The sequence below is a fragment of the Schistocerca nitens genome, chromosome 4, assembly GCF_023898315.1.
Source record: "Schistocerca nitens isolate TAMUIC-IGC-003100 chromosome 4, iqSchNite1.1, whole genome shotgun sequence".
Classification (NCBI taxonomy): Eukaryota; Metazoa; Arthropoda; class Insecta; order Orthoptera; family Acrididae; genus Schistocerca; species Schistocerca nitens.
This window is the reverse complement of record NC_064617.1, coordinates 674918373-674933528: the sequence shown is the minus strand read 5'-3', so window position 1 is coordinate 674933528 and position 15156 is coordinate 674918373. Positions and strand designations below refer to the sequence as shown.

General features: G+C 36.8%; 1 protein-coding gene across 1 annotated transcript in view; it reads right to left on the bottom strand.

Annotated features, from left to right (window-relative positions):
- Positions 1 to 4888: 4888 nt before the first annotated feature.
- LOC126251790 (nucleoprotein TPR-like) overlaps positions 4889 to 15156 on the bottom strand; it is a 419454-nt gene continuing 409186 nt past the window's right edge. Inside the window, exons 27-28 of the mRNA XM_049952417.1 lie at positions 9358 to 9477; positions 4889 to 5431 (exon numbers count right to left, since the gene is read on the bottom strand). Coding sequence (XP_049808374.1) covers positions 5418 to 5431; positions 9358 to 9477 — 134 coding nt within the window. The 3' untranslated portion in view covers positions 4889 to 5417. The remainder of the gene's footprint in view (positions 5432 to 9357; positions 9478 to 15156) is intronic.

Below are 15156 nucleotides of genomic sequence, written 5' to 3'. Positions count from 1 at the left end.
AACACTATTACTAGTACTCGAAAATTAAAGCTTCCTAAAAGCAAAAAGTAAGAAAAACACAGTTAATACTTAAATTAATGTAGCTCGCTGCACAGCAGATGTGAAGCAGACGGCAGTCACGACGACACTGACACAACTGGCACTATGGCTGACTAAAGGGACTCTCTCTGACTGTATTCAAAACAAACATGAAATGAAAGGTAAACAAGGTGGAAGAGGAATAACTGATTATATGTAACAATTTACTCCATTTGAAAACTGATTCACTATTATAGCTCACTCTATAATATGCAGACTATGAGTGTAAAAATATATTTTTGTACCTTGTAGAGTATATAAATGCTTTCTAATAAAGAATACAAGTTATTAAATTCTTCTGCAAAACATAAAAAAGTGCTGAAAGGGTTGGTTGTCTTTAGCACAAAAAGGGGGGTACACAATGCAGCAACTAATATTTCTGTTAACTTGCCCAGTGATATAAAATGTCTGACAGACAGCAAAGTAAAATTGGAAAACAAAACAAAAAAGTTTCTCCTTGACAACCCCTCCTATTCCATAGAAGAATTTCCATTATTGTAATGTGTAAAACGTGGTGGGTAGGAATTACTAACTGGCATCTTTATATTTAATAAATATATATAAATGTTCAGCAAGTAGCCATATTTACAAATTGATTTGTGATGTGGATGTAAAATGTCTCATTCCATGTCATGATTTATCGTGCAAATTATGCGTGGAAAATGATACTAACACATGCAAATGTCTCACTTGTAGTCTTTTTACCAATAGTAATTGGACATTTTATTTCAAAATGTGTTTTAATTTGTAAAATAATCTACCTTTCAGCTCTCCTATGTTATCAGTATGGAGCAAATTATTCTTGGCCATTTACATTGGGAGCGACTTGCTTGATGACACAATGATCCAGTGACATAAGCGCTCTATCATTAATCAAGCCTGCATCTTTTCAGGAAGTCTGATTAACTTTATACAAAGTAATTTCCTTTGTATGTATAACAACAATGCACACAGTTATTCGACACCAAGCAGGCTGTCAGCTAACAATGATCATTTTGGCCTGAATTTAACTTCTATATAGTTGCAGTAAAAATAAATAAGCCTGACTTTACCACAGGAAATCAGTGTTATTATTATCATTATGTCACAAGAAAAATGAAAATAATTTTGCTTTCCTCTTTCTTACCGTCTAAGAAGTGGAGTCCCTTGCTTTAAAACATTATGATACAGTCTAACAGAAAGTTTCACCTCCTTATTTTATAAGTAACCTAGGGAACAATTTCGCTGAGAATGAGGCCAGTCTACGTGAATGATGTTTGCATGATAGGAGCAAATGTTGTAACATGATAAATACAAAATTCCATTGCATGACTCTTCTTATAGCTGATAAAATTTTCATTGCTTCCTCAATTGATGGGGAGAGCAGATGCAAGAGAACAATCTCATAAAGCGCACAAGGGGGGGGGGGGGGGGGGGGGGAGTCACAGATTTACATTCTTAAAATTTTGTGCGTACGAGATGACTGAATAATTTGCCTACCTTGGTACAAAACATTTGCTCAAATCAGTTAAATGTATATTTTAATTATATTGTGTGTATTTTCTGTGTTTGAAGTATTTTTATAATTGGCCTTGATGAGCATCTTGCCATGGTGTACGCAAAAGAAAGACCATAAAAGATTTCAAATCAGCTCCATCAGGGTTCACTGTGTAGCAGGTCAAATAATAAGGTATAACCAGTTGTTTTGGAGTCCCTCATCAAAATGAGCTTAACGTGTATGAGTTGTTTATGTAATGCTCATTTACAGTAAATGTTAATCCAAACACAATAAAACCTGAAATCACAACTTCCTGAAGATTTAGTTTAAAAGCTCATAACAAACAAAAATAACAAGGGTAGGCACGATATTGGGATCATAGATTTACTTCAAACTTTGTACACCTTTCGTAGGCCATTAAAACAACATAATGTGTGAGGAGTAAGGTGCACCACTCTGGCAATTCCGAGAAAATTACAAGAGATGTTTTATGCATCTATTATGTGGCTTGTGTATCTGTGTGTAGGTGCCAGCCATTATTTTTCATGGTGGTCAAATGATTAGCATTCAAGCTTCATAAGAGGGACGTTTATGACGCAACAGTTTGACTTCCACTCAAACTTGATCCCATTCTGCAACGTATGATGTCGAGAGCACATCCGTCGAGTAAATGTACATTACTCTTGTGGTATACACTTTGCAATTTACTATATTACTGATTGTGAATAACGTCATTTGCATCACTATTCATCGAGGTTTGACTTGGGCTTTCCAAGCCTGTCCCTCGTCATTGAAAATTTAATTACAAATAGTAAATAGTCAAACAACATATGATATTCACTAGAACTTTATGAAAATACATGTGTTTTTTTCCATTATATTAGCTCTCAAACATCATATAAATTAAATAATATGACCAGTGGTGAAAAAAATATGGATTAAAAAATAAGCACCAGCAGAACTCGAACCTCTGCCTCACCCACGTCCATCTCGCAATGTGCGAACACTAACCACTTGACCACAATGACTTCTTACACTCCACATCAGTAACATAGTTGATGCCTAAAACTTCTCTTGCGATTTTCTTGGAACTGCCACAGTAGTGCACCTTACTACTTGTACATTATGTTGTTGTAAAGGCCTACTAATGACGTACAAAGTTTGAAGTAAATCCATGATCCCGTTGTCGTTGCCTCCCCTTGTAAGATAGTTATTGGAGTTGAGAAAAGTATTTTATGTACAGGCAAATCTGAAATGTTTGGACTTCCACAGTGGCAGGTTTAATTACAGAAACTCCTCTCCTCAAACACGTTCAGCTTTCAAGGAAGATGATTTTAAACAAATTGGCACACCTGTAGTTTATCAAGTTTGTGATACAAACTAAACTTATTTTTTTCATGCAGAACAACACTGAGTGCCAAATCCATAAGAATGCACTGCCAGCAACTGTTCAGAATTTTGGTGCCCATATTGATGGGGGTTTGTTGGCAAAATTCAACATTTTTGCAATTAAAGCTGTTGTTTCCATTCAGTTGTGTGATCCATCTTCCAATACTACGAACTTGCTAAAGTTTCAAGTAATTGTATGTGGATCACATTTTTGGATCAATTCCTAACAAATGGACCAAGAAATGTTTTTCCTTCACCTACAATTTCATTTGTTGTTTTTAGTGTGGTGATTAAGCAATGAAAGCAGAATAAATCGAAGTACACGAAACTGTGAGAGAAGCAACAAACTTAATCTCTGCATGAAAAATGTGTGGGGGCATCCAATGAGTGAGTTTGCCTATTTCATAAAAAGAAAAACCTTTTTACATATAATTTCTCATTCTGAAATAATTTTACTGACACTGTGCAATCCTTCTGTTACTTTTCTGCATAGTCACCATGTTTTTCAAAGCATTTTCTGTAAAGTCACACAAATTTTTCCAAAATGGTGATGTACCGGGTCTGGCCCTGTGTTTGCAACCAGCAGTTCACTGTTGATGGGACTTCATCACCAGTGTTGGAGTATTTACCTTTTAGGGTGACTTGGGGACAAGATCTAGTAAATATGGAAGATATGGGAATACTTTCCAGTTGACACTTCCAAAGTTCACATGAACCATTAGAATTTTATGAGGATGACCACTGTCACAAAGTAAGATAATTTTGAGAGATGAAAGTCCTGGATTTTTCTTTTGATGCAACTTGCAGATTCCTCAAGACTTTATAGGACCCCTCTGCATTCATTGTGGTGTGGTGAAGCAGGTACTGAATGAGTGAAACCCTCTGAAAGTCCCAAAAGATGGCTGCCATAACTTTCCTTGCTGAATGTTTAACTTATGCCTTTTTTGGGATACTTTAACCACATTTCTTCCAAACCGTGCACTGACATTTTGCCTCAGGAGTCAAACGACAGACACACGTCTCATTCCCAGCAACAAGTTGCTTGGAGAGGAAACCTCCCTCTTTTTCTCATCCCCAGCAACAAGCCATTTGAAGAACAAATTTCCCTCTTTCTGATGCATTTCAAGAAACATTCTGGTCAAATCCGTCCACTGCTGCTTGTGGGCATAACTCAGCAAATGCGGCACTCACCTTGCAGAAACTTTGCTGTAGTGAAGATGGTCTGTCAAGATCTTTGTGATGGATGAGCTTTAAATTGCAGCCACAAGAGGTAGTCAAAATCAGGACACTGTCAGTGGTAACACAACGGTCTTCCTCCAATATATTATGAATTGCAATAATGGCATCATCACATGTTGCTGTAGTGGGCCTCCTTGTGCACTGTTCGTCGTGCATATCTTCGTGTCATTCCACAAACTGTACATGCCACCGTCAAAGCATTTGAACGCTCAGCAGACTTGCTCACAGACAGAGGTTAACTCCTGATGAATATTAATAGAAGATAGCTGTTTTTCTGTGAAAAATAAATGACAGAGCATAGCTCACAAGTGGACACAATTTGTAGTAGAAACTCCACGCTAGCTTCCACAGTACTGGCAAGATACTGTCGTATGTTTCGTAAGATGTTATGTGGATTGTCAACACTTATCAGTCAAACTCACCTGCCTTCATGCCATGGCATAGTTTATTTTGTAGAGGAATAAAATTGGGAAACTTACTTTTTGGTCAACCCTCATATTTCCATTGCCTTTTTAAATTGTGAGGACATTAAAATGTTATATCACTTGTGGCTACAATAAACTGACTGAGAAAAAAGGCAACACCAACAATAGTAAGGAAAGATTGAAATTAATATTTGGCTACATGCATGTCCTCCTTTTCTATATCTTTGTTGATGGGAGAAAACTGCCTGGGGGTATTTCATACAATGACTGGTGTACACAGTTCTCAGTAAGAAACTTTATTTTACATAGATGAGATCTCGATAGTGATTTATTTTAGATACATATAAAGTTTTGATACAAAATAAATGGTATGGAATGACTGATACCAAAGAATATCTTCTGATGTACCACACACTTTCTAGTTAAAAAGAAGATTAGCCATATACACTTTCTCTGACACACACACACACACACACACACACACACACACACACACACACACACACAAGACAGACAAATGAGCTGGCACACCAACGTGCCAATATTATTCTGTATGGTACTGGTATTGTACCTCCACACTGACAATATACATCAAAATCAAAATCTTAGGAAACACAAACACATCTAATACAGTAGCCACATTTCAACTGATGTCAGATACAAGATGTTCTTTCTACAGGTCTTCTGAAGTTCTAGCAATGTTCACAAATAAAATTCTCTGTCCATATAATAAATATTTTTAAGTTCATGATCAGCTAATTACACAAAATCTTCAAAGGACGCTGTCAGGATTACTGTGCTCTGTGGCATTAAGAACCATTACCTGAAAAAAATAAAGACAGATCAGTAAGGACTTTCAGCAGTGGCTCAGTATTTAGAGCAGCAATTACTATTAACACACCAGAAAATGTTGACATTTTCTCAATCACATACTGTTAGTCCCACTCACAATATTTTTACACTGCTGGACTTGTCAGTGATGAACTCTATTTAAGGAGTCTGCTTTTCATAATTATTTGCAAATTTGCCCCTAAGTTATGAAAAGCTGTTGTTATACCAAGACAGGAGTTATATTCATCAGACAACCTGGGGGATACAAAACACATTACGTACAATTCTCAGTACAACATAGTCATGAAAGACTCTTTGCTGTAGTGCTAAGAAGATGTGGAATGCAAGGGAAGGTAGTATTTAAAAGAATAGGCCAATATGAACTTAAGATAATATAGAGTTCCTATTTCAATATGTTGTTTCCATGCCGCATAGGTTCAAAATTCTAGAGTGGCCTTTATGGTAGTTATGTAACGTATTGTTACACCTCTGGAGTAGGATGGTAAATTTATCATTTTGAAGTTCCATGTTTTACTACTATTTTCCTTCTCTATTCTGATGTTACATATTAGATACAAAAGACTTACTGAATGGTATAATAAGATTATTAATCTACATCTGAGACCTGATGTAGGATATAACAATTTACAGCAAAAATGCAATGGGATATTAATTCTCATACCTTCAGACCACAGCTTTTTCAGTGTGATTCTGTCAATCAAAAATTCACATACCTTTCTACATTTCCAATAATTAAATACTGATAAGAAAATTTCAAGATATAAATTCCTCTGTCATATTCTTTTGTTACTCATATATCAATAGTCAAGTGCACATGTATAATCATCTGAGTGTGAGTATCCCAGATTCCTCATTATGTTGATATTTCCTTTATTGTGACAGTAAGATAAAACAGATACAAAATAACAATCCCACAATTTGTGATTGCAAGTCATATTAATAGGAAGGTAGAGTCTATCCTTGTTCTCATACAGGTGGGTGTCTCTTGGGGCCTAAGTGATCTGCTCTTCATTTTTAACCTTCCCCTACATACCACTCTCAATCTCCATGATCTAGAAACTATTAGCTTCCAATGCCAGGTACTGCGTTCCTTTTACTTTTATGTGTTTCTATCAACAGTAGTATATATTTCGCCTCTTAAAGGTAAGTACTTGCCAGATATTCTCTCTCAAATTTATTAATTTATTAGTTTCCTTGACTGAATTTCCTTTCATTCAACTCAGATATTACTTCATCTTCCCAAAGCAAGAGGACATAATATGGCTTAACACACTGTGACTTATGTGAAACTTTTATACTTTCAGCAGTGAGTGAAGGAAAAGCATTTCAATGATTTCCTGTTATTAGAGAAATAATCATAATGAAAACAATGAGGAGAGTAGTGTCAGATCTAGAATTAACACCAAGGTCCTTGTTGAGCATTTTCCCATTCATATACTCATCATTTCACAATTAATCAATGTGTTACAGACTTTCCACAAGCTTCCGTCAGAACCAACGTTATGAAAATTTAGATCTGGAACTTAAGTCACAAAACAGCATGGCCACAATTTGCCATTTAAAGTGTTCAGAACTTTTCACTATCAACACAATCAATCCTGATTATGTATCTATTGAAAGTCACGTCTTCCTAGATGTTGTGAGGCAACAACATGATGCAAATTTATGTTGTAGAAAATGCCAATATCCAAAAACAAAATTAGAGTTCAATATGGGCAATTGGGTTATAAGATTATGTACATTTATTTGAAAGAATGATAGAATGACAAAACTAGCCATGAAGAAAGTTATTTTGTAATTTTTCATAAATATAATTGAAATTTAAGAAGCATAAGCTTACTAACCACTTCAATGAACTTTGAAATGCTCTGGACATCCACAGACATTGACACACAGACAGTGCAAAGCTGATATGTAAATTCTTCATGGGTGAAGTAAGTACTATAAGTAAGTACTGTACAAATATAGCAGAAAAATCTGATTGATTATTGACAACAAATGCAATGTATTTTTTACTTTTTTATTTCTTGGATAATGGACACAATATGTAGATTGCTTAATGAAAATGAGTTATAACAATGATCTTCACCATGAAATGTCCACTCAGAATCAATTCTCTATTTACTGAAAGGAATATCTGAACATGAAAATTGTTTGAAAGCTTTGAAGGTCATAGTAGATCTTAAGACAGTGCTACATGTTCATTTATTTCAGGCAATGATCTGCAAGACTAACTTGTCAGTAAACACTGTCTAAATTTTACACAATTTTCATCAAAATGAAATTGTAATTTTAATTACACCCATAATTTCATACTGGAGAAGTTGCTTATACATTTGCATCTAAAATCCACATGTCACCTTATGGTGTGTGGTGGAGAGCACTTTATGTATTAGTATCACTTCCCTCTCTTCCTGTTCCAGTTGTGAATGGTTTGCAGGAAGACTGATGGCTGGTAAATCACGATGTGGGCTCAAATGTTTCCATTTTACCTTCATGGTCTTCTCGAGAGATATATGCAGGAGAAAGCAATGCACCTGTATCTACTGCATTCTGGGTCTCGTGGATGAATAGAGCACTCTGGATTTCAGAAAATCATTTTTTGCAGAAGTCATGTTGATAATTATACAGACAATTTTTGATATTCAGAAATGTCATAGTTCCTGAGCATAAAACATGTTGCAAAATTCTACAAAATATCTATGTCAAGAGATACAGGCCTATAGTTTTGTGCTTCTGTTTGACAAATATTCCTGAACATGGGAATGACCAGCACTTTTTTCTGATCTTAGGAATGCATTGCCCCTCCAGCAACCTCTGGTGTACTGCTGCTGTAAGGTGAACAAGGTCTTTCACATATTCTACATAGAATCATTTTGGTATCCCATCAGGTCCTGTGGCCTTCCCTCTGTCCCGCAATTTCAGTTGCTTTTCTATGGCATCATCACTTATTTTGGTATCTGTCATTCTGATACTTGTGTGACAGTTTAAAGGAGGAACTATAATGTGCACCGTCTGTGAAGCAGTTTTGGGAAAGACATTTAGTATTTCAACCTCCTATGTGTCCCTCTCCATTTCGATGCTATTATGGTCACAAAGTGCCTTGACAGATGGCTTCGATCTGTTTACTGATTTAACATAAGACCAAAAGTTTTTACTATTTTCTGTCAATTTGATAGTCGGAAGTTTACTTTCAAATCTGTTGAATGTTTCACATAACTCTGTACACCAATTTTAACTTCATTCAGTTTTTGTTTGTCTGTGAGGCTTTGACTAATTTAAATTTGCCTTTATCCTCTCTCTGTTTTTGTAGCAGCTTTCTAACATGGCTATTGAACCATGGTGGGTCTTCCTCACCCCTCAAACATTGCTCAGAGCATACTTGTCTATAGTGCACTTGTACAATATTCTTTAACTTTGTACATTGATTTTCATTGTCAGTACTGGAGATGAAATTTTTATTCACCACTCAGGAAATCTGAAGATTGTTTCTTGTCATTCTTGCTAAGAAAAAATATCTTCCTACTTTTTTTTATATTCCTACTTACAGAACTGAAAGAAATGACCAGCATTGCAATTTCTTAAAAGCAGTGAAATTTTAAGAGCTTCATTTCTTAGGTGTTTGAAACCTCAAGTGGTGTAATTCTATGCAGAGTATTTAAAACAATTTGTTCCACTAAACTTGAATACCTTGAAGGAACAATAACGATAATGTTGAAAAATGAGAAGCAAGTGTATGAGTGAATTAGATAAAATTGCAGGTGATCCTGATCAAAAATTTAATGGGAGATTAACAATCTTATACTGTTCATTTATTGTTATAAGGAAAACATAAACCAGTGACACAGCACACATGACAAGAACACGGATAATATATTACTGATGACTGGCACTTACCTGAAATGTTAGGATTTCTTGGCCTGTCTTTCCTTTTAACCAGTGATATGTTGCCACTCCGAAGTAAACGTTGCAAGTTCACATTGGTACTATGTTCTTCAGATTCAGCATCTTCACTGTCTGCTCAAAGATTGCAAAATATGTCACATAACATTACATTAGGTGAATGAAGAATAAACAAACCTGAGAGACAATACCATAATAACTAGCAAACTACTGCAGATTGAAAACCAGCAAAACAGTATTTGTATACAAACTCCAGCACTATTGATACACATATTTAAAAGTAGAAAAAACATTACCTAGCTTGTAGAAGTGTTATTTCCTAGCCCAGAAAGGGATAGGGATGAGTTTTGGGAGGAGGAGCAGGTCACTCAAACAAAAAGTTGAGAGGGCCCACATGCAGTAAAAAGAAGACATTAAGTGGGATGCACACGCGCACGTGCATGGAGAGAGAGAGAGAGAGAGAGAGAGAGAGAGAGAGAGAGAGAGACGGTGATATAAGATAGCACACCAAGAAGTGCCTCCCCTCATGAACCATGGACCTTGCCGTTGGTGCGGAGGCTTGCGTGCCTCAACGATACAGATAGCCGTACAGTAGGTTCAACCACAACGGAGGGGTATCTGTTGAGAGACCAGACAAACGTGTGGTTCCTGAAGAGGGGCAGCAGCCTTTTCAGTAGTTGCAGGGGCAACAGTCTGGATGATTGACTGATCTGGCTTTGTAACATTAACCAAAACGGCCTTGCTGTGCTGGTACTGCGAACGGCTGAAAATAAGGGGAAACTACGGCCGTAATTTTTCCCGAGGGCACGCAGCTTTACTGTATGGTTAAATGATGATGGCGTCCTTTTGGGTAAAATATTCTGGAGGTAAAATAATCCCCCATTTGGATCTCAGGGCGGGGAATACTCAGGAGGATGTCGTTATCAGGAGAAAGAAAACTGGCATTCTACGGATCGGAGCGTGGAATGTCAGATCCCTTAATCGGGCAGGTAGGTTAGAAAATTTAAAAAGGGAAATGGATAGGTTAAAGTTAGATATAGTGGGAATTAGTGAAGTTCGATGGCAGGAGGAACAAGACTTCTGGTCAAGTGAATACAGGATTATAAATACAAAATCAAATAGGGGTAATGCAGGAGCACAGTAGTACAAGTTTATATGTCAACTAGCTCAGCAGATGATGAAGAAATTGAAGAAATGTATGGTGAGATACAAGAAATTATTCAGGCAGTGAAGGGAGACGAAAATTTAATAGTCATGGGTGACTGGAATTCGACAGTAGGAAAAGGGAGAGAAGGAAACATAGTAGGTAAATATGGATTGGGGCTAAGAAATGAAAGAGGAAGCCGTCTGGTAGAATTTTGCACAGAGCATAACTTAATCATAGCAAACACTTGGTTCAAGAATCATAGAAGAAGGTTGTATACATGGAAGAATCCTGGAGATACTAAAAGGTATCAGATAGATTATAATGGTAAGACAGAGATTTAAGAACCAGGTTTTAAATTGTAGGACATTTCCAGGGGCAGATGTGGACTCTCACCACAATCTATTGGTTATGAACTGTAGATTAAATCTGAAGAAATTGCAAAAAGGTGGGAATTTAAGGAGATGGGACCTGGATAAACTGACTAAACCACAGGTTGTACAGAGTTTCAGGGACAGCATAAGTGAACAATTGACAGGAATGGAGGAAAGAAATACAGTAGAAGAAGAATGGGTAGCTCTGAGGGATGAAGTAGTGAAGGCAGCAGAGGATCAAGTAGGTAAAAAGACGAGGGCTAGTAGAAATCCTTGGGTAACAGAAGAAATATTGAATTTAACTGATGAAAGGAGAAAATATAAAAATGCAGTAAATGAAGCAGGCAAAAAGGAATACAAATGTCTCAAAAATGAGATCGACAGGAAGTGCAAAATGGCTAAGCAAGGATGGCTAGAGGACAAATGTAAGGATGTAGAGGCTTATCTCACTAGGGGTAAGATAGATACAGTCTACAGGAAAATTAAAGAGACCTTTGGAGAAAAGAGAACCATTTGTATGAATATCAAGAGCTCAGATGGAAACCCAGTTCTAAGCAAAGAAGGGAAAGCAGAAAGGTGGAAGGAGTATATAGAGGGTCTATACAAGAGCGATGTACTTGAGGACAATATTATGGAAATGGAAGAGGATGTAGTTGAAGATGAAATGGGAGATACTATATTGCGTGGAGAGTTTGACAGAGCACTGAAAGACCTGAGTCGAAACAAGGCCCCGGGAGTAGACAACATTCCATTAGAACTACTGACGGCCTTGGGAGAGCCAGTCCTGACAAAACTCTACCATCTGGTGAGCAAGATGTATGAGACAGGCGAAATACCCTCAGACTTCAAGAAGAATATAATAATCCCAATCCCAAAGAAAGCAAGTGTTGACAGATGTGAAAATTACCGAACTATCAGTTTAATAAGTCACAGCTGCAAAATACTAATGTGAATTCTTTACAGACGAATGGAAAAACTGATAGAAGCCGACCTCAGGGAAGATCAGTTTGGATTCCGTAGAAATGTTGGAACACGTGAGGCAATATTGACCTTACGACTTACCTTAGATGAAAGATTAAGGAAAGGCAAACCTACATTTCTAGCATTTGTAGACTTAGAGAAAGCTTTTGACAATGTTGACTGGAATACTCTCTTTCAAATTCTGAAGGTGGCAGGAATAAAATACAGGGAGCGAAAGGCTATTTACAATTTGTACAGAAACCAGATGGCAGTTATATGAGTCGAGGTGCATGTAAGGGAAGCAGTGGTTGGGAAGGGAGTGAGGCAGGGTTGTAGCCTCTCCTCGATGTTATTCAATCTGTATATTGAGCAAGCAGTAAAGGAAACAAAAGAAAAATTTGGAGTAGGTATTAAAATCCAGGGAGAAGAAATAAAAACTTTGAGGTTCGCCGATGACATTGTAATTCTGTCAGAGACTGCAAAGGACTTGGAAGAGCAGTTGAACGGAATGGACAGTGTTTTGAAAGGAGGATATAAGATGAACATCAACAAAAGCAAAACAAGGATAATGAAATGTAGTTGAATTAAGTCGGGTGATGCTGAGGGTATTAGATTAGGAAATGAGACACTTAAAGTAGTAAAGGAGTTTTGCTATTTGGGGAGTAAAATAACTGATGATGGTCGAAATAGAGAGGATATAAAATGTAGACTGCCAATGGCAAGGAAAGTGTTTCTGAAGAAGAGAAATTTGTTAACATCGAGTATAGATTTAAGTGTCAGGAAGTCGTTTCTGAAAGTATTTGTATGGAGTGTAGCCATGTATGGAAGTGAAACATGGACAATAAATAGTTTGGACAAGAAGAGAATAGAAGCTTTCAAAATGTGGTGCTACAGAAGAATGTTGAAGATTAGGTGGGTAGATCACGTAACTAATGAGGAGGTATTGAATAGGATTGGGGAGAAGAGAAGTTTGTGGCACAACTTCACTAGAATAAGGGATCGGTTGGTAGGACATGTTTTGAGGCATCAAGGGATCACAAATTTAGCATTGGAGGGCAGCGTGGAGGGTAAAAATCGTAGAGGGAGACCAAGAGATGAATACACTAAGCAGATTCAGAAGGATGTAGGTTGCAGTAGGCACTGGGAGGTGAAGGAGCTTGCACAGGATAGATTAGCATGGAGAGCTGCATCAAACCAGTCTCAGGACTGAAGACCACAACAACAACATCAACCAAGAAGTGCAATGAAAACTGCATTTGAGAACAAGCAAGAAATTAAAGATGATCTGGAAAAACCAGAGAAAGAGGTGGGGGGATGAAGATGGAGTAAAAGAAGAAGAAGAAGAAGGAGTAAATAATGAAATATTTTGTCCCCATATTAACTTTTGCCTCGCCCCCTCTCTTCTTTTTGTACATATTTTTGTGTTTAATGATCTACTTTTATTGTTTGGTTTATTTCCCTTTCAGCTATCGTTGCAGGTCATTCAATGACTAGCTCCTTTTTATATAATTATTTATTATGTACAGAATCTTTCCACCGTTCCACATGTTTCTCCTTCACCATGTGACCTTCAACAGAGTAAGTCACTTCCCCTTTTTTCACTAGCTCATCATATTCCTTAACCCTACCTTATAATACTTACATTCCTGCAAACATGCTCTCACTAAGTCACGCAACAGTCCCATATATCTTTCTTCCAAAACTGGACATTTTTGTGCTACTTCTACAGGCCTTTTCTTAAAAATTTCTGGTCTGTGGCTGTAACCCATCTTCCCACCAAGTGTTCCTTAAATACCAAACTGATCAATTCTTAGACCTTACTCACCTTGTCCTTGACCAGTCACTGTCTCTGCCAACCATCACTGCCACCTGCTGTCTCTGTGAAAACCATGCTTAGCTTGTCTTTGACATACTCTCAGGTCTTGCTAATCTATGCTGGACTTGTAACCATGGTTAACAAATTCCCTAGCCTCATTTTTTCTTATTTTTCCTCATCTTTTCTTCATTAGGAGTGTTTTATTATTTATTCTCTCTCTCGCTCTCTCTCTCCTTTTCTGGTTTCCTCCTAGCTTTTAATTGCATTATTCATTTACTTCTTGTTTCCCGTCCTTGTAACCCCTCCTTGTTTCTTGCCCAGTTCTTTAATTTTCTAGACTCACAACTGGACACAGAGTATTCTTGAAACACAACTATCTCTGATGCCTTCCCCTTCATCTCAGTCTTCCCTTCTTGGGTTCATCTCGAAAGTGCAGTCATTTCACCTCCGGAAGGTAAAAAAATTCTCCTTTCAATACAATTAATACAGAAAATTTATTTTAATAACACCACCAAAAATAAAGCTGCTTAGTAGGAAAATGAAATTATTTTGGCTAATGTACAATTACTAACACACCAGTCTGTCAAATAAGTGTTGGATTACTATTACAGGCTGTTTCCCCAGGTACAAACTTGGAAACGCATAATTACACAGCACATATATCCTAAACAAACAAACAAATGCTTAAAGCACATTTGGCCAAAAAACTCAAGCTTTATGAACACCATGTTTTGTCACATTAATAGAAGATTCACTTTCTCCATATTTATTCCTTTAAATTTTAGTGGTATCAGTCCACAAGGTTGAAAGAAGTGAAACCAAGTCTCAAACTGTCAAACAAACTGAATATAATCTTCTTTTCTTTTGAGTATTCTCTAGCTTAAATCAAACACTTGCATACAAATGGTGCACAATAATTTTATTAATATGAGCTTTAAAATGATATTGTATTGTAGTTACTAACTGAAATTAAAATGAAAAATAATACTAAGTAAATGACAAGGATCTGTATGTCTCCACTGTTACCAAAGGACCTCAATGCGTTATGCAAATCAACAGGCTGCAAATTCACTAAAGGCATACAAGAAAACTCAGTTTTAATATCAAACTGAAGACAAGATCATTAGAGATGGTGAATACTGAAAATATCCTCTCTAGCTTGCATCAATGAGTTGATGTTTTCCCTTCACAGCACTGAACAGTACTCACGTCCATTATTAAACCCTGCAGATATTGTACAAATGTCTTCAGATGTGAATGTGTGTTACTTCTTCTGCTAAAAGAATATCTGTTGTTGCATGCTGATTGACTGCACATCAGATTCACTCATTTTGGAAAAATATTACAATAAAGTCACCAGCTAATTATGGAAGCAAATGACTTCTCAGCAGAATGAGTAAAATCTGAATTGTGCACTTCTTCCATTCATTTAACTCTCAGAAAACCGAATAAAAAAATTAAATTGCAATTATTTCTAATCATCTGGTCCTAAAGATGCA